Below are 25,035 nucleotides of genomic sequence, written 5' to 3'. Positions count from 1 at the left end.
TCATTGTGGATATCTCCTGATTTAAGTCATCTCTGTCCCACCCCACTCCTACCACCTTGGGCCAAATGCTGTCCTCTCTTGCTGGCATTCCTGCAATAGCCTCCAGGGTTCCCTCCTAACCTCAGGCCACCCAGCAGAGATCCATCCTTTCCAAAGTGGAAGTTAATCACCAAGTCACTTCCAACCCAAATTCCTGAAAGAGGCTCCTCCTCCTTTCACTGGAGTGAGACCCAATGCACCCAAAGGCTTACAAAGCTTTTCCTGACCTGAATCTTTGGCTGTCCTCCCTCTCACCCACCCTGCCACAGATATTCTGGCCTCCTGGCCTGCTCCTTGAACACACGACCATGTCTACCTTTGGGCTTTGACCCTCTGCCTGGAATGCCTTACCTTTAGCTCTCAGCTTCGCTAACTCCTTCTCCTCCTTTAAGACTTTGTTAAACTCTTGCCCCAATGAGATCTCCCCTGACTGCTTCGTTTAATAAGTCAGCCAGCATCTTTTGTAGTGTTCCCAACACGGCTGCCGTGCTCTACTTCTCCTTTGCATCTTCTTGTCGGTTTGTTTTATAACTTCACAATTCTATCATACTAAATGACATGTTTGTTCATGCTCATACATGTCTCCCCAACTAGAGTGTAAGTTCGCTGAGGGTGGAGACCTTTACTTTGTTCACGGATGTGTTCCCAGCACCTGACATGGGGCCAAAGACTTAGTGGGTTTCTCAATACATTGTTTCATGACTGGATTTTGAAGAAACCATGGAGAGACTGGGAGGGGGGGCTTGAGAAGTTCTCTTGAGGGTCTTGGGACTGGAGTGATGCAAGCTCCAGGTCCTGAAAGCCTTCCAAAACCATAGAATTTATAAGTTGAATTTTGGGAAGTTTGTCAGAAATATCAGGACATTTAATTAATTAATTAATTAATTAGGAAATCTTTATTAAAAAAATTTTTTTTATTAACATATAATGTATTATTAGCCCCAGGGGTACAGGTCTGTGAATCGCCAGGTTTATACACTTCACAGCACTCACCACAGCACATACCTTCCCCAATGTCCATAACCCCACTACCCTCTTCCTAACCCCCTTCCCCTGGCAAACTTCAGTTTGTTTTGTGAGATTAAGAGTCTCTTATGGTTCTTCTCCCTCCCGATTCTATCTTGTTTCATTTATTCTCTTCCTACCCCCCAAACCTCCCACATTGCCTCTCAACTTCCTCATATCAGGGAGATCATATGATAGTTGTCTTTCTTTGATTGACTTATTTCGCTAAGCATAATATCTTCTAGTTCCATCCACATCATTGCAAATGGCAAGATTTCATTTCTTTTGATGGCTGCATAGTATTCCATTGTGTATGTATACTACATCTTCTTTATCCTTTCATCTGTTGATGGACATCTAGGTTCTTTCCATAGTTTGGCTATTGTGGACATTGCTGCTATAAACATTGGAGTGCAAGTGCCCCTTCGGATCACTACATTTGTATGTTTAGGGTAAATACCCAGTAGTGCAACTGCTAGGTTGTAGGGTAGCTCTATTTTCAACTTTCCGAGGAACCTCCATGCTTTTTTCCAGAATGGCTGCACCAGCTTGCATTCCCACCAACAGTGTAGGAGGGTTCCCCTTTCTCCACATCCTTACCAACATCTGTCATTTCCTGATTTGTTAATCTTAACCATTCTGACTGGTGTGAGGTGGTATCTCATTGTGGTTTTGATTTGTATTTCCCTGATGCCGAGTGATGTTGAGCCCCTTTTCATGTGTCTGTTGGCCACCTGGATGTCTTCTTTGCAGAAATGTCTGTTCTTGTCTTCTGCCCAGATCTTGATTGGATTATTTGTTCTTTGGGCATTGAGTTTGGTAAGTTCTTTATGGATTTTGGATTTTAGCTCTTTATCTGATATGTCATTTGCAAATCTCTTCTCCGATTCTGTCGGTTGTCTTTTGGTTTTGCTGACTGTTTCCTTTGTTGTGCAAAAGTTTTTTTTATCTTGGTGAAGTCCCGAGAGTTCATTTTTGCCCTTGCTTCCCTTGCCTTGGGCGGTGTTTCTAGGAAGAAGTTGCTGCAGCTGAGGTGGAAAAGGTTGCTGCCTTTCTCCTCAAAGATGATGGATTCCTATCTCACATTTAGGTCTTTCATCCATTTTGAGTCTATTTTTATGTCTGGTGTAAGGAAAAGGTCCATTTTCATTCTTCTGCATGTGGATGTCTAATTTTCCCAGCAACCGTTTATTGAAGAGACTGTTTTTTTTTTTTTTCCCCCATTGCACATTCTTTCCTGCTTTGTTGAAGATTAGTTGACCAGAGAGTTGAGGGTCCATTTCTGGGCTCTCTATTCTGTTCCATTGATCTATGTGTCTGTTTTTGTGCCAGTACCATACTGTCTTGATGATTACAGCACTGTAATAGAGCTTGAAGTCTGGAATTGTGATGCCACCAACTTTGGTTTTCTTTTTCAACATTCCTCTGGCTATTCGGGGTCTTCTCTGGTTCCATATAGATTTTAGGATTATTTGTTCTATTTCTTTGAAAAATGTTGATGGTATTTAAAAAAAATTATCTATTTATTTGACAGACAGAGAGAGCACAAGTAGGCAGAGAGGCAGGCAGAGGGGGAGGGGGGGAACAGGCTCCCTGCTGAGCAGAGAGCCTGATGCCAGTCTTAATCCCAGGGCCCTGAGATCATGACCTGAGCTGAAGGCAGAGGCCTAGCCCACTGAGCCACCCAGGCACCCCAAAATTGATGGTATTTTGATAGGGATTGCATTAAATATGTAAATTGCTCTAGGTAACATAGACATTTTCACAATATTTGTTCTTCCTAGGGTGGCTGGGTGGCTCAGTCCGTTAAGCTGCTGCCTTTGGCTCAGGTAATGATCCTGGGGTCCTGGGATCAAGCCTTGCATTGGGCTCCTTGCTTGGTGGGGAGCCTGCTTCTCTCTCTGCCTCTGCCTGCCACTCTGCCTGCTTGTGCTCTCTCTCTCTCTCTCTCTCTCTGATGAATGAATAAATAAATAAATAAATAAAATCTTAAAAAAAATTTGTTTTTCCAATCCATGAGTGTGGAATGTTTTCCATTTCTTTCTGTCTTCCTCAGTTTTTTTCATGAGTGTTCTATAGTTTTCTGAGTACAGATTCTTTGCCTCTTTGATTAGATTTATTCCTAGGTATCTTATGGTTTGGGGTGCAATTATAAATGGGATCGACTCCTCAATTTCTCTTTCTTCTGTCTTCTTGTTGATGTGTAGAAATGGAACTGATTTCTGTGCATTGATTTTATATCCTGACACTTTACTAAATTCCTGTATGGGTTCTAGCAGCTTTGGGGTGGAGTCTCTTGGGTTTTCCACATAAAGTATCATATCATCTGCATAGAGTGAGAGTTTGACTTCTTCTTTGCTGATTCAGATGTCCTTTATTTCTTTTTGTTGTCTAACTGCTGAGGTTAGGACTTCTAGCACTATGTAGAATAGCAGTGGTGATAGTGGACATCCCTGCCATGTTCCTGACCTTAAGGAAAAGCTCTCTGTTTTTCCCCACTGAGAATGAGATTCGCTGTGGGTTTTTCATAGATGGCTTTGATGATGTTGAGGGATATACCCTCTATCACTACACTGTGAAGATGAAGAAAGGATGCTATCACTACACTTTTGATCAAGAAAGGATGCTGTACTTTTCAAATGCTTTTTCAGCATCTATTGAGAGTATCATATGGTTCTTGTTCTTCCTTTTATTAATGTATTGTATCAATTGATTGATTTGCTAGTGTTGAACCAACCTAGCATCCCAGGAATAAATCCCACTTGATCATGGTGAATTATCCTTTTAATGTCCTGTTGGATTCTACTGACTAGTATTTTGGTGAGAATTTTTGCATCCGTGTTCATCAGGGACACTGGTCTGAAATTCTCCTTTTTGATGGGGTCTTTGTCTGGTTTGGGATCAAGGTAATGCTGGCCTCATAAAATGAGTTTGGAAGTTTTCCTTCCATTTCTATTTTTTTGGAACAGTTTCAAAAGAATAGGTATTAATTCTTCTTTAAATGTATTAATTCTTCTTCAAATGTTTGGTAGAATTCCTCTGGGAAACCATGTGGCTCTGGGCTCTTGTTTGTTGGGAGATTTTTTTTTTTTTTTTAAGATTTTATTTATTTATTTGACAGAGAGAAATCACAAGTAAATGGAGAGGCAGGCAGAGAGAGAGAGGGAAGCAGGCTCTCTGCTGCAGAGAGCCCGATGCGGGACTCGATCCCAGGACCCTGAGATCATGACCTGAGCCGAAGGCAGTGGCTTAACCCACTGAGCCACCCAGACGCCCTTGTTGGGAGATTTTTGATGACTGCTTTAATTTGCTTACTGGTTATGGGTCTATCTTCCCCACAACCTGAAGGGGGCTTCTGAGCTGCTTCTCCAACGCAGCTTTCTACTTACTGAGTCTTAGACACCTTTTCCCACGTCTTCCCTTCAACATTTGCTCTGCAAACGAATGTTAAGCACCCGCTAGTTCTAGAGCCTTGATAATTTTTAAATGCCTTCCCTATAGAGTGGGATTAAATCTTTTTCCCATAAAGGGCCTAGACCTTTGTGGTCTGCTCCCCTCGGCCTCCTGTGGTTCCAGCCGTAGGTAAGGAGGCCAAGCCTGCCAGCCTTAGCGATCAGGAAGAGACTGATAGTTAGGAGCCTAGACCAAGCCCGCTCTACGGCATATGTGGTCAGTTGCTTACTTCTTAGAGACTGCCTCCCAATGAGCCTCTGAGATTAGGCAAGCTTGGCACTGAGCCAAAGGCCACAGTGAGCGTTTTGTTTCCAAATTATCCACTCTACCCTCCAATGTCTAGAGGAAGCACAGCGGTTCAGTCCAGGGGATGTACAGGCTCAGACTGCTGAGAGGTTTCTCTGAAACGCGCACAGGGCCCCTTGCACTGGAGCAAAGTATTCCAGGCGTATCCACCAGAGGGCAGGCTTCACCCTTCAAGAAGCCTTCCCCATTCACGTTCACCTACGCCCTTCCCCATTCACGTTCACCTACGGACTCTGCCGTCTGAGCTCCAACAGCCCCAGGGTCCACGCCGCTGCCTGGCATTACTCTGCTCTCCCCGGACGACCTCAGCGCTGCTGTCTCCCTGCTGCCCACTCCGATGGTTACTTACCCTGATGCATGGTGCTTTGCAATACCAGTGAACCGGTAAGAGCAGTAATTCCTTCATTTATATTTTCTCCTGCAGTTTGTGAAGTATCTTCACATATATTATTCTCATTTACAAAGCAACTTGAAAAGATAATTTATTATATAGCCGCTTTTTAGAAGAGGTAACGGGCTCACAGAGTGAAGCGGCTACACTTAGTAAAGTCACATACTCAGTTTCTGGTGCGGCTGTCTTTGACATCTCCTGGGTACCTGCTCTATGCCCTGGGAGGTGTACAAGCTGCCTTGTAATTGGTTTAATTCTGCAGTAATTGCGACCATGAAGTACTGACAGTAGGGGATAGACAAGCAGATCACTGGACCATGGAGAGTTTATTAAGGATACGGTTCAAATCTCCCATGTTCTTACAGAATTTTTGTTTGTTTATTGGCCTATCAGTTACTAAGATTGGTGTGTTAATAAAGCCCATGAGGGGACGGTGGCTTTGTCCAGTTCTCTCCGTGGCATTTTGAGGCTATGGTATTAGATGCATACCAGTTTAGATATGTTCTCTTTCTCCCCCTCTGCTGAACTGAACTTCGTCATTATATAATGACCCTCTTTATCTCTAGTGACGCTTTTTGCCTATCGCTTTTATTTATTTCTTTAGCCTAGTATTTCTCTTCCCCAACATTGTCGGCCTGTGTTCTGATGTTCAGATCTGCCTTTAGTAAACAGAACATCATTGGATTTTTTTTTTTAAGATTTTATTTATTTATTTGACAGGGAGAGGGCACAAGTAGGTAGAGAGGCAGGCAGAAAGAGAGAGGAGGAAGCAGGCTCCCCGCCGAGCAGAGAACCCGATGCGGGACTCGATCCCAGGACCTTGAGATCATGACTTGAGCCAAAGGTAGAGGCTTAACTCACTGAGCCACCCAGGCACCTGGATTTTGTTCTTTTATTTGGCCTGGCATCCTTATCTCTAAACTCATTCATTGAGATTAATTTATTTTTATTTATGTTTCTCATCTTGGAATGTATATTTGTAGTTTTGTACTTTTTCCCTCTCTTAATTTTTTAAAAAATTAACAGGGGAATCTGCTTAAGGTTCTCTTCCTCTCTCTCCCCTTCTGTTCTACCCCCTGCTCATGCACACTCATTCTATCAAATAAATGAACAAATCTTTAAAAAAAATTTTTTTTAATGATTTTATTCATTTATTTGACAGAGAGGAGCAAGCTGGGGGAGCAGCAGAAGGAAAAGCAGGCTCCCCACTGAGCAGGGAGACCAATGCGGGGCTCGATACCAGGACCCTGGGATCATGACCCAGCTAAAGGCAGAGCTTCACTGACTGACCCACCTAGGTGCCCTGCAAATTATGAATTCTTTTTTTTAAAAAAGATTTTTAAAATTATTTATTTGACAGCGATCACAAGTAAGCAGAGAGGCAGGCAGAGAGAGAGAGGGGGAAGCAGGCTCCCCGCTGAACAGAGAGCTTGATGTGGGGCTTGATCCCAAGACCCTGAGATCCGAAGGCTTTAACCCACTGAGCCACCCAGGCACCCCCCAAATTATGAATTCTTTTTTTTTTTTAAGATTTTATTTATTTATTTGACAGACAGAGATCACAAGCAGGCAGAGAGAGGGAGAGGAGGAAGCAGGCTCCCTGCAGAGCAGAGAGCCCGATGCGGGACTCGATCCTTGGACCCTGAGATCATGACCTGAGCCGAAGGCAGCGGCTTAACCCACTGAGCCACCCAGGCGCCCCAAATTATGAATTCTTTTTTTTTTTTTAAATTTTATTTATTTATCAGAGAGAGAGAGGGGGAGAGAGCAAGCACAGGCAGACAGAATGGCAGGCAGAGGCAGAGGGAGAAGCAGGCTCCCTGCTGAGCAAGGAGCCCGATGTGGGACTCGATCCCAGGACGCTGGGATCATGACCTGAGCCGAAGGCAGCTGCTTAACCAACTGAGCCACCCAGGCGTCCCCAAATTATGAATTCTTAAAGGAAATTTTATTTCCCCCTTTTCCCAGGGCCAAAGGTGATACAAGCAAGTTTTAACTGTCCTCCCTTCTGGGTGCCAGTGTTTGTCTCGTATCAGCCCTTGTGCTGTGGTTATTATCCTTTGAGGTCTCCTATCCGTGGGAAAGGCCCTGGGAATTCTCTGTATCCTATGTCCTATGCAGACAGGGAAGGAGGATGTTATGGTGTCCAGGCATTGGCAGGCTCCCTGAGGGTTAAGAACAATTTGGGTATTTACTTTCCTCTCTACTTCATTTTGGGGCTTGGCACTCTCCTAACTTTCATGGCAGCTCTAGCAGCATAGTAAAAAAGAATTAAAAAAAAAAAAAACTTTCTTTATGCAACATTTTAATTTTTTTCATCAGGAGGGTCCCTTAGGTCTCTGATTCACCATATTGTTGGGAAAAAGTTTAAAACATAGGTTTCATGATCACAACTCCTATTTTTTTATGACATTTAATAGTCTTTTTATACATTTTAATATTATGAGTTTTATATGGTATGACTGTGTATATTATTATTTATAATGATATCATTTAACACTCACAACTACCCAGGGAGGTAGGTATCATTATTTTACCTTATTTTATTTTAATTCCGGTGTAGTTCACATACGGTGTTATATTAGTTTCCGGTGTACAATATAGTGATTCAACACTCCCGTATTTACTGCAGAGAAGTAGACATTACTATCTCTATTTTACAGATGAAGAAACATAGGCTCCGAGTTCTGCCCAAGGTTGCACCAACTATATGACTGAACAGGGACTTAGTCATTGGTTTTTACCCTCCACGGGTTCTTAAACTTTGGTGGAAGACATGGACCCCTTGAGAATCCAAGGAAAGCTTTAGATCCTCTTCCAAAAACATGTACATTGATACCAATATACTAAAATTGCAGGGGGCTTGATATCCTACGAAATCTGTCCATGGATTCTAGATGAAGAATCTGTGTTTGTTATAATACTGAGAGCAGATGCTGGAACAAAAAGACACATTCGTTTTTTAGCCTTGATCCCAAGTTCCCATTCCTCTGCCTGTCTTCCAAGACCCTTTGTATTCCGATCCCTCTGTCTTCGTGCACTCTGTGTCCTGACATGCATTCCCCGAAATAGCCCTTCCGGGCATCTGCATGATCTCTCTTCAGTTCGTGGCTTGGCTCTGTGCAGTGCGAAGCAGTGACTAAGATAATGGGCTCTCATAGCCTGGGTTCAGATCCTGAGCAAACTGTAGACCAAGGGTGGGTTATCTTCCCTCCTGGTGCCTCTGTTTCTTTACCTGTAAATGGTGAAGAGTGTTAAGTACTTTGCAGGGTTGTTTGGATTCTGTGAGTCAATGCACGGAAAGCATTCAGAGCAGAGAGGGGCACCCAGGGACTGCAGATATGTTTGAGGTGGTTTTACTCTTCTCCCCTGCAGAGTGGGTCATTATTTGCATCCTCCAGTTCAGTGGTCAACTAGGAGAGGATTCTTGTAAATAAAATAGTTCTGCTATTATTTTTTGGAAACCAAACATTGTCACTTTTTTTTTTTTGTAGTTTCACATTTTTATTTAAACTCCAGCTATTTAACACACTAGTTTCAATAGTTTTAAAAAGTATCTTAAAAAGTCCCAGGCACACAGTGGTGCTAATTTCTTTTCTTTTTCTTTTCTTTTTTTTTTTTAAAGATTTTATTTATATATTTGACAGAGAGAGAGAGATCACAAGCAGGCAGAGAGGCAGGCAGAGAGAGGAAGGGAAGCAGGCTCCCCGCCAAGCAGAGAGCCCGAGGTGGGGCTCGATCCTAGGACCCTGGGATCATGACATGAGCCGAAGGCAGAGGCTTAACCCACTGAGCCACCCAGGCAGCCCAGTGGTGCAAATTTCTTGAAAAGCAATTTTTCAATTGCCATTTGAAGAGGGCAATAGTGCTTTCTATGCTGGAGGCTTAGGGCTTCACTTGTCCCAATGGAGAGAAAAGTACTTTGCTTTTAAAGTCTCAAGGGCAATGAAATGGACAGGAGGACCAGCAACCCGACCCACCTCGGCAAAGGTGGGGTCTCCCGAGACTGAAGGGATGGACGGTGTATTGCTGATTTCTGTAAGAATTGAGCTCCAATAGTGACCCATGGCAGAGAGATTTCTGACGGGAAGGAATAGGCCTAAGGCCTCGGTGTTTGCGTAGGGCTGGCCTAGGGATTTAGTCAGTAAGCGTCTCAGTGGACAGAGTTAAGACCAGAGGACTTTCTACAGGTCTGGTGGATGATTCTAGAGAAGTTCTCTCTAATCATGGTTGTTCAAGAAGGATGAAGGAATGTGGTGGTTCTTATGTCTTGGTGTCTTTGAGGAAATTTATAGTGACACATTGTGTGTTTTGTTTTCTCAACCAAGGGCCAGGGATGTGTGACCCTTCCTTTGTAAGTCTCATAATCCTTTCCATTAGTAATTTTCCATGTCGAATTGACTCATTGCATCTTAGAACTGGAAGGGCTCTTAACTAGCTAGTGCTGGTGGTAATTAATTACCACCCCATTGGACTCTTTTGGTCCTATGTCCCTAAAAGAAATCCTAAAGTGACGAAGTTTCTTTTCTAAGGACGGGAGTCGGCCTAAAGTGAACCCAGATAATCATGTAATTTATCCTCAAAGAACATTTTCTTCTCCGCAGCCCACTGTAGGCCACAGGCACTGATTCCTTTGAAATACTAGAAGACCCACTGTATTGATATGATTAGAGCAGAAGGGTTGAGGTCATATTCATATAAAATTTTACTTATAATTCTAGTGGGTCCACTGACAAGGCTGGATTCCCTTGTTAGATTCCTGCTTAAGAAGCCCAGTCCTACAATAACATACCTGATAATGATTTAATGCATTATGTCTTCTGTTTCTCAGAAACAGTCTGAAAAATGAAGATAGGGACTTGAGTTTGGGGTGGGGTGCTGAAACGGGTCTGTGCTATTGGTTGTTAGAAGGTAAGCAAATCTAAAAAATACTACTACACTATGACTTTTTGCCTATCCTACAGTCTGACCTGTACTGTTTCAATTGTAATATTTTACCATTTTCACATTAGAATCGCCAATACTTAAAAAATACTAATGTGAGTACCCTTCCTACTGAAACTCTCATTTTATTAATATGAGATGGATCCTAAGGATCAGTTTTTAAAAAATTTAAATGACTTTACTGAAGTATAACTGATGTAAAATAAAGTACCTAAATTTAAGTACTGTGGTGAATTCTTATATATGTATGAAACCTATGAATATACCCATCATCCCGTTTCCCCTGAAATCACAGGCAGACATTTTCCTGAGGGAGAGGATGTTAATGTCTTCATCAGATTCTCCCAAAGGGGAGAAAAATGAAAGCTACTAAGCCTGGCTCATTGAGAGACCATTCATTCATTCAACATATTATCAATATCAGAACACAATTAACAACAATGGCTACCATTTGAGAACTGAATGTGCCAGGTATTATGCCAGGCACTTTACCTACATTATCTCTGACCCTGAGAAAAATTCTGAAAAGTACATATCATCATCCAATGTATCATCTCCATTTTACAGATACGAAAACTAAGGCTCAGAATGAAGGGACTTGCCCAATGCCACATATTAATTAGGCAGGTATTTGCAAAAGCTAGCGTTAAATAGATCTACTATAGCAAACCTATCCTTTAGCTGCTAGGCCATGATGCCTTCAGTAATACCAAGTTGCCTAACTTCTGTTCAGAACAAGCTAAGCTTGAAATACCAGGAATGAGCAGGAAGTGAAAGAGCGAAGTCAAAGACATCTTTTTTTTTTTTTTCAAACAATTCCCTTCTAACCAATGAGAAATCATTGCAAAAGAGAAAGTACTGCCTTTAAGAGACGCAGGACAGCCCTGAGCCCTCAAGAGGTGTGGCGGGAAGGTTTTCTCAAGTAGGAGTTATTATCTAACCACAAACCAACTGTCTGTCATTACACTGCATTTCACAGGACGTCTATGATTGGTTGACTAGGAGAGCAACGTTTGAATTTAAAGAAAAGACCAAAACAACCAGAGGTCAGTCCTTCAGTGAGGAAGATAAAGCTTTGTTGTTAGAGGAAACTCCAACTGGAGTCTGAGATTAGGTTCTAAAACCCTTACACCATTACCACCCTAACTGGTGTATTACTATTCATTTCATCAAGAAACCAGTCCTTGTTTTAAGTAAAACCCATTAAGAAGACACATAAAAACCAGTGAATGTTCTTTGTAAACTGCCAAGGATTACAAAAAAGCTAGTAAATGCAAATATTTATAGTTTAAGATGCAATGAAAAAAAATTAATCACTAAATAGAAAGCCAGATTTGCCTGTCTACAAAGGCTATGCCAGGACAAGGTGCCAGTCAGAAGCAGCCACAATTCCTGATGCCTGCTTTCCTATTTGTCACTAGATCACATGTAGCATTAATGTTTTCTGTCTCCCATCTTTCCCTCTGCTGCTCCTTTGGACCAGTAAGTGCACTGTGTCTTCAGTACTTTGTTTATTCTGAAGAAGGCATCTATAATAAAAGCTATAAAAGAAAAAAGTAGGCCAGCTGACTTTATAGAAAGGAAACCATGCTTTCAAGTTATAGCTTGAAATAATACCTCTTCCTGGCACATTTACCATATTTCATTCTGAGTCTGGGATAAATCTTCATCTTAATGATATAGAAGGGTTAATGAAAAAAATCATTTATTTTAGGCAATACAAGTTCTTCTGACAAAAACAGAAAGAAAGCATTAAAACTGGAGAACTTGAGAGACGCCTGGGTGGCTCAGTCAGTGAAGCATCTGCCTTCAGCTCAGGTCATGATCCCAGAGTCCTAGGACTTAGTCTGGCATCAGGCTCCTGGCTCAGCAGGGAGCTTCTCCCTCTGACTGCTGCTCTCCCCCTGCCTGTGTGTTCTCTCTCTGACATAAATAAATTCTTAAAATAAAATTGGAGAACTTGAAATGCTGAAAGAAATTCCTAAATTTCAATAATCTTTTCCTCAGCAATAGCTTCTATTACAGAAAGTTTCACTTAATAAGGCTGAATGAAAATGATATTGTTTCAAATTTTATACCCTCTATATATTATGTTCCGGAAGTAAAACAGTACAGAACTAGACAGAGCCACCAAATCAACAATATAATATTTTCAGGGTAGGGTTTTTTTTGTTGAAACTCACTTTATTTAAAAAAAAAAAAAACAGTCATGAACAATAAATTACAATCATTTCCCCTTTTTATAAATTCTTCATAAAATATATTTGACAATTTTAAAAGAAAATCTCAAAAGTTGCTTTCATTTTTGAAGTGCTGATGACTTATTTTTTGACCATTTTGTCATGCTGGTGAATTATTTTGTAGCTGCTACAATAGTTTGATTGATAAACATTTTACAATTAAAAACAACAACAACAACAACAACAAAGAGGAAAAACAGACCAGCAGAAAGAACTATTCAGTGTGCTATTTATCTGACACTTAACACTTACTTCATCATAATGACAAAGTATCCCTTAGCACCAAAAATCTACAGGAACCCCGTCTTTCTAAGTGACAACTAGTGCAAAATAACATTCTAGGAACTAACTGTACAACCCCATATTTTAACTGGCCACAGCTGCCTATAAGCTTATTTGAAATATTTGGTCTTTTCTTCAATTAAGACAAATTTCATAAAACACTATAAACCATGGCAAGAGACTCTGAGGAATAATTGTTTATTGAGTACCTATTATGGGCAAGGCACTGTGCACAAATTTTTGCTTTCATTTTTCCTCTAGCAAATAAATATCTAGGAATTTCCAAGTATCATCAACCTTCTTTTATTTCTTACTCCTGGCTGGAAAAGGCCTGTGGCTGTAGGCCATTTTTTTAAACTGTCATTTTACCACCGGACCTTTAGTGCTGAGCTCACAGTAGGTACTGAATAAATACCTCCTGATTGAAAAAAAAAACAAAGACAAAGAATTTACTATCCTTTTGCTTGGTATCATAGACTATTTTAGAATTTAAGGACTTGAGAAAATTCCAAGAGAAACTTCCTGATCCCCTCATACCTTTGCTGCCAATGAAAGAAAGAAATCACTTCACAGGTGAAATCTTTCAAAATAAATGATAATCGTTAGCTATTTTAAATGAGGCAAGACCAAAAACTATGTACTTAGGAAACGGGGGCTCCAAGCACATAGATATTTGAAGAGCAAACGAAGCACTGGCCCACTACCACCGAATCACCATGAATCTCTGCTGAAATGCCATTTACTGATGCAACATGATGATTCTTCCCACTTCCAGTAACTCAATCTCCTTGGCCAGATCTGTGTTACAGTAATTTGGAGATCCACAGGGTCAATTATCATGAGGTTCCAGTGTATTTCCACCTCTCATTTCCAACAAAATCTTGTATTTATTAGCTTGAAAGTGATGTTCAAAGTATACGATTTTTTTAATTTTAAAAGGTTTTATTTAAGAAGAAAATAGAAGGTTTTATCTCAGTAAAACCTTTCATTCCAAATTTTAAACTTCCAGGCCAATGAATGCAGAATTCAGAAATTTTACATACTCTAATTCTTTGTGCTTTTTCACCTTCTCAAGTTCTCAAATATATTTTAAGTAAGGAAAATATGATAGCAAAATTCCAAAAGTTATGGAAGTTCGAAAAAGCTGAGGAGGAGACACACTGGGTGTCAACTATGCTTTAATTAAAAAAACAAACAAACAAACAAAAAAACTCAGAAAAAAAAGCTGAGGAGACTATGCAACTATTAATAATTTTGGTATTCTTATATATATATATATTTTTTTTTACTTTGACCAAAGATTCTAGTGCTTTATAAAGACTAACCTAGATACAATGGCCTTAAAGTCTATCTAACCTTAAAGGCTAATATTCTGTTTTAGCAAAACTTTCTTAGATTTTAATTATCTGCATTTATAGGAAAACAAATTGGAGACAACCATCTAGGGTTAAAAATCAAACTAACTTCAATTAGAGTAACAGTCTATTGGTTTTTGACATAGACCATACCAAATGATTGTATAAAATCGGTAACTTGCAAGTTTCTACTTGAAAGATATAGTGGATGCCACAATATTTCATCCATTTACCACGCTGTATAGGTATCATCTCCCACTTCAGAAAAAGGTGATCAACATTTAACACAACCATATCACTATCATTACTGTGTTAAATTAGGCAAGAGAAAACAGCATTAGTGCCAAAATGAAAGGAATTCCAGTGATTAAACAAGAGACCGTATCAGGACAGGCAATGTGAGGGTAGAGCTCATTTGATTTCTTCAACTTTATGCTGAGGCTTAGACAGTCTTGAAATCAAAACTTACTATATCAAGTAGTAGAGTTCATATATTGCAAAGTTTTCAGAAACAGAGGAATCCTGTGTTCAGATCTGTATCAGATTGCAGATGCTCAAGTGCAGACATGTTCCAGTGCAATGGTTTAATTGGTTAATTGAATGCTTGGTTACCTAAAGAAGGTACGACTGAATCATCAAGGTCCTTGCCAACCTGTTACCACATGATTGCATGGCTACTTCGACTCCTGCAGCTATAGGGCACTGGAGAGCTCAAACATACTTCAGCAGCTTTGGATCACTTAATTTTATGCTTAATTGGATAACTTTAGACCCTCCAAAATGATGCCTTAAAAAAAGCCATATAATATTACAAAAATAAAAAGTGTAGTATGATTTCATTAGAGGGAGGGGCAGGGTAGGAAGATGAGGGAAGGTTCTTTTATTTTTCATCACTGATTTCACCAGCAAATCTCAAAAACCCAAACCTACATCAAATAATTTAAACAGAAGTGGCATTTTCTTCATATGGAATGCAAAATGCACACATTCACATACTTACATATACATAAATATATACATATATGTTTCCTTTACAAAGCTTCAAAGGTTGCATTGCCAGCATGCAAACCTCTTCTTCCATGGAAATTCCTAATACTGACAAGGAATGTCTAAAATACTTGAGACTTATTTCCAGAGAACTGGACTTTCTTCTCTTCTTGGCTCTTAGAGAATTTTCCTGCCAAACTTCTACCAATGATCATTTTTAAAAATGTACACCCACATTGGTAATACACATTTAAAACATACTAACAAAATGGCCAGCTTGGACTTAACAAAAATGAGGAAAAAAAACACCCCACAATAAAATCTAAACCCTTAAAAGGTGGAGTTTAGCTTTTTATATTCTTTTCAGCCACATTATGTTGTTGCATCACTGTTAAAACATAAGCAGCATATCATCCAAGATATTTGCAAACAATGTATGTGTCACGTTTCCCAGCTGCTATCTTTAAATGCAATTTGTACTAATCTGAGTTCTAGTTCAAAAGCATCTGGACGATCCTGAGGGTTTGCAGCCAGCATTTCTTTAATCAGTTGTTTCATCCGCCCATTCATAGATTTTTTCTTCACAGGAATGAGAAGTTCCATTTTGGGATTTTCCAGAAGCGCCTCTCCAACAGGCACAATCTCAGTTCCTTGTTTTACATAACTCCCCAAGAGTTCCTTCTTTGTCTCTGTGTCGATGAACGTGATCCTTTCCAGCATTGCCCAGATGATAATCCCCAGAGCGAAGATGTCCGCTTTTGCTGTGTAATGTCCCTCCCACACTTCAGGAGCCATGTAGAAATCTGTTCCACAGGCTGTGGAAAGGAAACACTTGTTTACACTGACAGGTTCTTCTGGATTCTGCCCAGAGGCTGAACAAACTTTACTGAGACCAAAATCAGCCACTTTCAGTGTGGGTTCCAAGTCACTGGTATCCAACCTACTTTGTGAAATCAGGATATTATCAGGCTTAAGATCTCGGTGAATGATCTGGTTTTTATGCAAGAAAGCCAGAGCACTGCTCAGCTGAAGCATAAAGCTGGTGTTAGTTTTACGATTGGGTTTCCTGGACAATAGATATTCATTCATATCTCCGCCGTCACAAAAATCCATCACAAACCACAAGTAATAGGCGCTTCTGGGATCAAAGGCAATTTCTCCTTTTAATGAAGTCTCTACAAGCTACAAGAGGGGGAAAAAAACAGATTACAGTCATCTGCACAGTTTATACAATTCAGCTACAGAAAAAGAATAAGTAACTGATTAATAAGTTGGACTCCCAATTTTAAGTGGAAATTTCATGAATGTTTTATTTGGTCAATGCTCTCATATGTGCATTTTATTTTAAATTTCAGTACTTCAAACTGCTCCTAATGAATGCATACCAAATCTCTAAGTCAGGAGGTAAAAAGTTATTTTAAAATAGCTTTAGGGGGCACCTGGGTGGCTCAGTAGGTTAAAGTCTCTGCCTTCGGCTCAGGTCATGATCCCGGGGTCCTGGGATTGAGCCCTGCATTGGGCTCTCTGCTCAGCGGGGAGCCTGCTTTCCCTGCCTCTCTCCCTGCCACTCTGCCTATTTGTAATCTCTCTGTCGAATAAATAAATAAAATCTTTTAAAAATAAATAAATAAATAAAAATAAAAATAAAAAGCTTTAGGGGCACCTAGCTGGCTCAGCTGGTAGAGCATGGGATTCCTGATCTCAGAGTCATGAGTTTAAGTCCCTACACTGGGCATAAAGCTTACTAAGTCATAAACAAACAAACATTTTATTTTTAAAAGTATCCAACTGGCTATACATTTTCTGCATGAGTTAATGGAGCTGAACTTTATCTACCTACACAATAGCTTCGTAAAAAAATTGACTTTTCAGCAGCTAGTAGACCTGGGAGATTGCCAGCTGAGGTATAAACATCAATTAGGAAGCTCTATTCAATTAAACTGCCTGAAATATATTTCTTGTTCATTGGACATACACTATTAACATTATGCAATCTGTAAAATTAGAAGAGAAATGATCAGGAACACTAGTTGTTAGGGAAATAAAAGCCTTGCAGCGCCTGAGTGGCTCAGTCGTTAAGCATCCACCTTTGGCTCTGGTCATGATCCCAGGGTCCTGGGATCGAGCCCTGCTTTGGGCTCTCTGAAAAGCCTGCTTTTCCCTCTCTCACTCCCCCTGCTTGTGTTGTGTTCCCTCTGTTGCTGTCTCTCCCTCTGTCAAATAAAATCTTTAAAAGGAAAAAAAAAAAAAAAAAGGAGGGACACCTGGGTGGCTCAGTTGGTTAAGCAGCTGCCTTTGGTTCAGGTCATGATCCCAGTGTCTTGGGATCAAGTCCCATATCAGGCTCCTTGCTGCCACTCTGCCTGCCTGTCCTCTCTCTCTGACAAATAAATAAATAAAATCTTAAAAAAAAAAAGGAAATCAAACCTTCCTGTAGTCACTGATAAAGACTGCCATTATTACTTCATAAACTTCTACAGGCAGATTGCAAATATACTGTCTATCTCTATCACTATATGGCTTCTAAAAACCAATTTATAAAAAAAACATATTTACGTTTTGATATAAAAATTCAAATATGAGTTTGTATATTTCTTTTTTTTTTTTTTAAGATTTTTTTTATTCATTTGAGAGACAGTGAGAGAGAGAGAGAATGGCTGAGGGAGAGGGAGAAGCAGACTACCCGCTGAGCAGGGAACCCCATGTGGGGCTTGGTCCCAGTACTCCAGAATCTGAGTCAAAGGCAGATGCTTAACCAAATGAACCACCCAGGCACCTCAGAGTTTGTATATTTCTTTGCCTCAAGCTGAAAACCTAGAATAGTTGCTATTTTATTTGTTATCATTATCAAATTATAATTCTATAACCTGAAATTCAAGAATATTGATTACTTCACCGAATATGAACTACCATTGTAAAATATAGCATACAATAGTTTGAAAGCATTTGTCCCATGGTGCCTTTTCAGACCCACTGAATAGAAACTCAGTAGGGAAGCTGAAGAGTTGTTGAAGAATGAACTGCAAGTTTACATTTAAGTGTACTAGTACTTCCTCTTGTCATTTGGATGGCAGAAGCAAAAAACACCTTTCAAACCATCTCCCCCAATGGCAAACAGCTGTAATTGCAACCGTCTGCAGATGTCTTCTGCTCGCATTTTCTTTGTTGCGTGTTTGCCAGTGAGCCAGAAAATGAAAGACTAGAAAGGTACAGATCACACAATTATTTACCAGGTGCACTGTTACTAAATATGCTGAGATTAAAGATCAGTGTCATTACTCTTCCTTCATTTTCTCTCTTCTTCTGTCTTACTCTCAAAAGCAAATTTCTAAGTAACTTTGAGCAACACAAAGTCCCAGCATTCAAAGAATGGTTTAGAGTAAGGTGAGACAGTAAATATTTTAGGCTTGACAAGTCACATAAGGTTTCTGTTCCATATTCTTCTTTCTTTTCCTTAAACAACTCTTTAAAAATGTCAAAACTATTTTTAGCATCTGGGCCAAATAAAAAATTGCCTGAGGGCTATAGTTTGAGGGATGCTCGTTGAGAGAGCCCAATCCACTTATTTCCATGTGTAAAGGATGTAGAGTCATTGGTTCTCTTGCCTAAAGTCCTTCAACAGTTTCCCTGTTCTCTCAGGATACAGTCTAAGGTCTTGAACATGGGCTATGGGATCTTCTGACCCTGCTGACCTTTCTAGTTTCATGTAAAACAACTCTGCTGGCATGGTACAGTCTTACTATATTCTTTCAATTCTTAGAATGCTTTGTACTTTTTGCTTCAAAACATCTGTATGTACAGTTCTTTCTGGCTGGCAAGTTTTCTCACTCACATGGCTAACTCCTCTTTACCCTTTAATTTTCAGTTGAAACAACTCATAATTCCTGAACCCTAGGTTATGTCAGGTTCTCTCTCATATGCTCTTATATCATTCTGTATCTCTCATTCATGACACTGATTACAAGTCATACAGATTGACACCAAGTTCCTATGTTGAGAATGTATCCTCTGTTAGTTAATTTGCTTTACATTTTCTTCTAGCTAAGTTTTTTAGCTATTACGAACTGACTTAATCATCAGAACAAGGAAAATATCTAGAAGAACATGGAGAAAAACAAAAACTTGTGTAGAGAATGGAGAAAGCCATGCATAGGGACTCTGTGGTCATGCTACAGATTTAACTGTTTTTACCAGATGTAAATTTAGAGAAGGCACTTGCTAAGTGTGTTGATCAATGTCTTGTTAATAAATCCACAGAAAAGACAATTTTAATAGAGCTTTTAACAGAGTTACATATTACTGAGTACTTCCTATATGCCAAGTATTTTACTGTATCATTTCTAATTTTGACAACTTCCATGGAAGGTAAAATTATTATTACTGTTTTACATCTGAAGATATCGATGCTGGAAGAGATGAGTTATTTAGCCAAGATCATAGAGCTAGCAAAAGTGCTACAAGTTAAACACAGGCCTATCAGCCTTTATTTATTTTAAAATATTTTTATTTTTATTTTTGTGACAGACAGAGATCACAAGTAGGCAGAGAGGCAGGACAGGTGGGGTGGGGGAAGTTGGCTCCCTGCTGAGCAGACAGCCAGATGTGGGGCTTGATCCCAGGACACTGGGATCATGACTTGAGCCAAAGGCAGAGGCTTTAACCCACTGCACTACCCAGGCACCCCCCCATTAGCCTTTAAAAGATAAAAGGGAGTACTAAATAAAAAGGTGTTTTAGATTTTTAAAAAAAAATCATTGAGTCAAGGCTGGAAGTACTTTACATCTTATTATTTTTATTATTTTTTAAAGTAATCTCTACACCTAACATGGGGCTCAAACTTACAACCCCAAGATCAAGAGGCACATGCTCTACTGACTCAGCCAGCCGGGTGCCCCAATACTTTACCTCTTAAAGGCTTGAATGACCACCTAATACTATAAAGGTTGCTTGATCTGGACTCAAGGATACCATTAGCACTAAGTCATATATTTAAATGTCTTTGTATTTGTAGATCAGTTCAATGGCAAAGTTCATCAAAGTTCTATCCACTTTTTTTTTTTTTTAAGATTTTATTTATTTATTTGACAGAGAGAGATCACAAGTAGGCAGAGAGGCAGGCAGAGAGAGGAGGAAGCAGGCTCCCCGCTGAGCAGAGAGCCCGACGCGGGACTCGATCCCAGGACCCTGAGATCATGACCCGAGCCGAAGGCAGCGGCTCAACCCACTGAGCCACCCAGGCGCCCCAAAGTTCTATCCACTTTTAAGAGGGAGTGTGGTAAGAATGTTTCCAGTATTTTCTATCAGTGCAACTTACATACTAAGCACTTTTAGAAAAGTAAATAAATGGAATAGAGGCTAAATAGTTGTGCTTTACAATTACTGTCTTAAGAGGTAAAACTTCAGGATATAGCATGCTAAACTGCAATATGAATTAGATTCTCAATATGAATTAGGTTCTCAAGATTGATATTTGTTCACAATATAATGAAAGTTGCAAGCTTCTAATTAAACAGATCAATGTTTGTTTTCTTCCTTGTTCCTGGTCCAACAGTTTTTGTTGTTTTAAAATCATACTTCTGTACCCTGATGGTTAAAATTCTGAATTTAGACATACTCATGGGAAGTTCGTTTCCTTTTCCAAGAATGACTGGATTTAAATTTTTCTCTGGCCTTTAACTAGCTATGTCTTAAGTATCTTTTCTCTTTAGCAAATACAGGCCTACTAGAGATTTTGATCTATACTAGAAGCCAGCCAACCAACCAACCAACCAACCAAATAAACAAACAAATAAACATTTTCTGTTTTCCTATGTTAATGCTTTCCCCAGGTCTACAAAAAAAGTAATTTGAAGGCAAGAGTAATTTGGAAGTTAAAGGGACACAAGTTTTAGCAGTCAGATAGTCTCCTACATTCAGTTACCAATCCTGCCACTTGCTGGGTATGTGACTTGGATAAATTCATTATTTATTCTAAGCCTCAATTTCTTCATTTGTAATAATGATAACAGTACTACCCTCACAGGATTGTTCTGAGCAACTGCCTTTAAAACACTTTGAGCACATAGTGTGGAACTGAGTTGGAACCCCAATGTTAGCTATTAGCTCTATTAATAACATTCAAGGGCTATGCAACATACTTCATGAGAAATAACTAGAGTTGCATGGTTAAGAAACCACACAACCCTCTAAAACAGCAAAGGCTTATATTCAAATCAGTGATTTATAAAGAAATGCCCAATTACCTATATGGGTGCTGCTATTGATGATGGAGTTTTTCCTTTTCTTCTGGCTTTAGTTCCCCAAAACTTGATTTCAAATAAGTGAACTTATCAGACTCTAATCTTGATCACTTTTCTAGCTCCTATGTTGCCCCATTCCCATGCAGACTGGCAAGTACCATGGCATAACAGGTGGCTTATGTTATTTTTAGGTATTTGCATCACAGGTTTAAATAAAACCCTGTTTTAAAGCAAACATCTATTCAGTTCTTGGCAGACCCTTATCTACTCCTAACTATATAAACACCTGCATTTAAAAGTAGAAGTTCATCTGACTCATTTATTCCTCTTCTTGCTGACCAATACTAAGTTCAAGTTGTATCTATTCCTATTCAACCACACATACCTGTAAATAAAGGGAAGAGTTAGAGCCGTGGGACATTTTTTGCACCATCCCATCTTTTTGTAGGATGCATTCCTCCAAGTGAATCACATTTGGATGTTGGCTCTTGATACTGCTTAGTGCCCAGAACTCACGCAGGGCTAGTTCAACATTTTCAGGTGCATGGCATCGAATTTTCTTCACCGCCACCCGTGCAGAGGTCTTTCTGATGACTGCTTCATACACAACACCGTAACTGCCTCGGCCTACCTCCCGTATTAGATCGTACTTTGGCTGGCTACTCACCATCTTCAATGTCAAAGTTTCTGGAAAAATCAACAAAGTGCTCTGTTGAAATTAAGTATATTTACTGGCCTGTATAACTTTTTATGTATGATTTAATTATCTGTCTCACTGTTTGCAGTGCTTGAAAGATATTTGTTATAACTTGGGCAAATCTAAATATTTGAATAGTAATAATAAAGCAGCTAACCCTTTGGTAGTACTTACCATGTATCAGGATCTGTTCCAAGCACTTCATAATATTAAATTCATTTAATCCTCACAACAATATTATGAAATGGATACTATTATGGTCATTTTATAGATAAGAAAACTAAAGCACAGAGAGTTTAAGCAACATGCCTAAGGTAAAAGAGCTACTGGTGGACCTGGGTTTGAAACCAGGCCATCTGCCTCTGACATTCATAACCATAACTATTACACTACACTGCCGCCCATACAAACTGCTTCAAAATATTACTGTTAAAAATAAACCAGAAAATTCATCATTCTTATTTACTGGTCATGAAAAAAGAAACTCAAGCATCTCCTTAAAGCTGACATACACAAAGTTCATAAAAATGTCAAAACAAAAACAAAAAACACCTGGCTTGTGCTTAGGGACTAAAAGTAGACCAGATTACATATAGAATTCAAAATGTGGTTTTTTTTTTTTTTTAAAGTAAACAAACTGTGTATGTCCCTATTTTAATTTTGTTTATGTTATTTCCTCATTTCTTGCACAAAATAAATGAAAATAAACTCTGTGGAGAAAAATGGTCCTCTAAAAATAAAGCAAACTACTTAGAATATTGTTACCTTTCTGTTGTGAAATTTAAACAACACCTATTTAGATGTAGGCCATTTTTGCCACTAAAAACTGTCCTCTGACAGTGTTCTTTCAAATTCAAATTGATAAATGATTTAAAGGCAGAGGCCCTACACTGAGGATGCTCATGAATTGAATCAAGAAAGTCTAAAGTGTGCCACCTCATTCTCCAAAGAATGTTAAGATTCTAATGAGCTTCAGGAACAAATTCTTATTTGTGGATTGCCACAATGGGCAAGAGATTGTGAAATCTTTCCAATGCACAGTTTAGGGGGAACAAGAGGCTACTGACTCTTGAGCCTGAAAAACTGGGTACAGCTACTTTAAGTCCATAGGACAGATTTAGTAAAGAAAATGAAAGCTTCTGAGATTACTTCTTAGTCCCACTTCCTCTACTGGAAGCCCCCTTCACATTCCTACTGTATTCCTAGTGTCTGACATCCTGCCACGGAATCCTGGCTCCAGGTCCACAGCAGACACTCTTCCCTGCTCTCCGTGGATCGCCAGTTACTATCTACCTCAAAGTGGCTCCTGTCTTGCAAGCTGTCCCATACCCGCACACGACAGAGCACCCGCGTCAGGCGGAGGGAGGGCGTTTATGAAATCTCTGGCTGCAAACCCAAGCGACCGGCCAGCACTTCCCGGGCCCTCGCGCGCGCCCCGCTGAGCCGGCGGCCGGCGACCGGCGGGCCAGGCCACACACCTGCCGGGCCGGGGAAGGGCCAGTCCTGGGCAGAGGTGTCGTCCGACGCGGCCGCTCAGCGCCCCGCTCATTGGCCGAGTATCAGGCCCACCTCCTCCCCCTCCCCGGAGGCGTCCAGACGAAACCCGGAGGGGATCCTCCCGAGGCCCTTCACCCCGAGGAGCCAGTCCTGCGGCTGTCCCAAATCCTCGGTGCTGGCGGATGAGGCCCAGGCCCTGGGGAGGAGACCAGGGACAGAAGAGGAGGCCGCAGCTGGGGCCGGTGGCCTGAGGGGTGCGGGCCGGAGGCCTGAGGAGCGCGGGGCCTTCCCTAGCATGACTCCGCTGACAGGTCTGTGACAGGCCTCCCGGGGAAGGAAGTGCATGCAAGGCCTTCGGCTCTGCAGCAGGGCCTCAGTGCCAGGTCTGAGGGCCATATTTACCTCAGGGTAGCCGCCGCCGCTTCTCCCTCTCACGGGCTCTGCAGGCCGCCATTATCGGGCAGCTCGCGCCTCAGCCTCCGCGGCCTCCAGTCAGAGACCGGCGCGCGCCCCCGTGGTGCGCGCGGACACACCCCCTTACGCCGCGCGGCCCCGCCCCCCTCCGGCTTTCCGTAGCGCGAGCCGGGACGCCGAGCGCCTCCTTATTGGGCGCGCGCCTCGCCCTCCGCTAGCCTCCTCCCTCTCCCGTCGCTCGCAGTAGCCGGGAGTCGCCGAAGGTGTGCGCGCTCTGGAGCGCACCACTAGTGCCCCTCCCCGCAGGGGTGGCCGGGCCCCGGAACGGGGAGGCCGCTGCCCGCCAGAGCTCGGTCACCGTCCAGCCGCAGCGGGCGCGCACGGCCCGCGGGCTCCAGGGACGGTCTGCGGCAGCAGGTCCGGGCCTGGGGGTGCACGCGCCCGGCGCGGCCTCCCCGTTCCCTCCCCGCCCCCCTTCCCACCTACCGAGCTGCAGGCAGGTGTGCGGGGGTCGCTGGGGCGGAACGCCTGGTGCATCTTCTTCGGATCGGGCTTGGGGTACCTGCAGGACGCGGAGCTTTTCGGCTAGTTCGCGGGGAGGCGCGGTCCGAGCTGGGGGGCCTGGCGTCCGCCCAGCCGGGTGGGAGGCTGCACCTTTTGTCAGAGTCACTGAGCCATGTTTGCGGACGGTGCAGTTGCCCAGGCGGCGGCGGCGCGGGACTGGGTGCGATCATCTGGGAGGACGCCGTCCCCTGCCCCGCTGGCGCGGTGGTATCTCCCTTAAAGAAGCCGGCACCTCATTGTTCCCGGGCCGCAGCGGCCGGGAGTCGGGGGCGCCCTGCCCGGCGCAGGGAGGAAGGCGCGGCGGCCCCCGCACCTGGCCGCTGCCGCCCGCCCAGGCCCTGCGGGGCCGTGGCCCCAGCGGGGAGTCGGGATCCAGCCCACGCGCGGTCCGAGGCGGCCAGGGCCGGGATGGACCGCGAAGGCAGCCGTTCTCTCGGAGCGAGACGGACAGCGGTGTGTCAGATCCCGGCATTCAGTCGCCTGACAGCCAGCCCGGGACTGTCAGTGACTCAGAGACTCGGACCAGCCCATTATTCAGTTAGTCGCACGGATCAGTAAGCATCCGCCAGAAACGTCCGTCCCTTCTTCACTAATTTATTCTGCAGTTACTATTTGTCAACAA

General features: G+C 41.8%; 1 protein-coding gene across 2 annotated transcripts; it reads right to left on the bottom strand.

The window, feature by feature from the left end:
- Positions 1–12,296: 12,296 nt before the first annotated feature.
- PDIK1L (PDLIM1 interacting kinase 1 like) lies at positions 12,297–24,417 on the bottom strand. 2 transcript variants are annotated; one of them, XM_059376737.1, is made up of 3 exons: positions 24,336–24,417; positions 21,627–21,928; positions 12,297–16,184 (listed from the first exon to the last, which is right to left on the bottom strand). In XM_059376737.1, the coding sequence occupies exons 2-3, from the start codon at positions 21,909–21,911 to the stop codon at positions 15,444–15,446; spliced, it is 1,026 nt and encodes a 341-aa protein (XP_059232720.1). In that variant the 5' UTR covers positions 21,912–21,928; positions 24,336–24,417; the 3' UTR covers positions 12,297–15,443. The 2 variants fall into 2 exon arrangements, with proteins under 2 accessions (XP_059232720.1, XP_059232719.1); XM_059376736.1 differs by lacking the exon at positions 24,336–24,417 and adding an exon at positions 23,838–24,316.
- Between the last annotated feature and the right edge of the window lie 618 nt (positions 24,418–25,035).

This window comes from Mustela nigripes, chromosome 14 (assembly GCF_022355385.1).
Source record: "Mustela nigripes isolate SB6536 chromosome 14, MUSNIG.SB6536, whole genome shotgun sequence".
NCBI classification, from domain to species: Eukaryota; Metazoa; Chordata; class Mammalia; order Carnivora; family Mustelidae; genus Mustela; species Mustela nigripes.
This window is presented reverse-complemented; position numbering and strand designations above follow the sequence as displayed.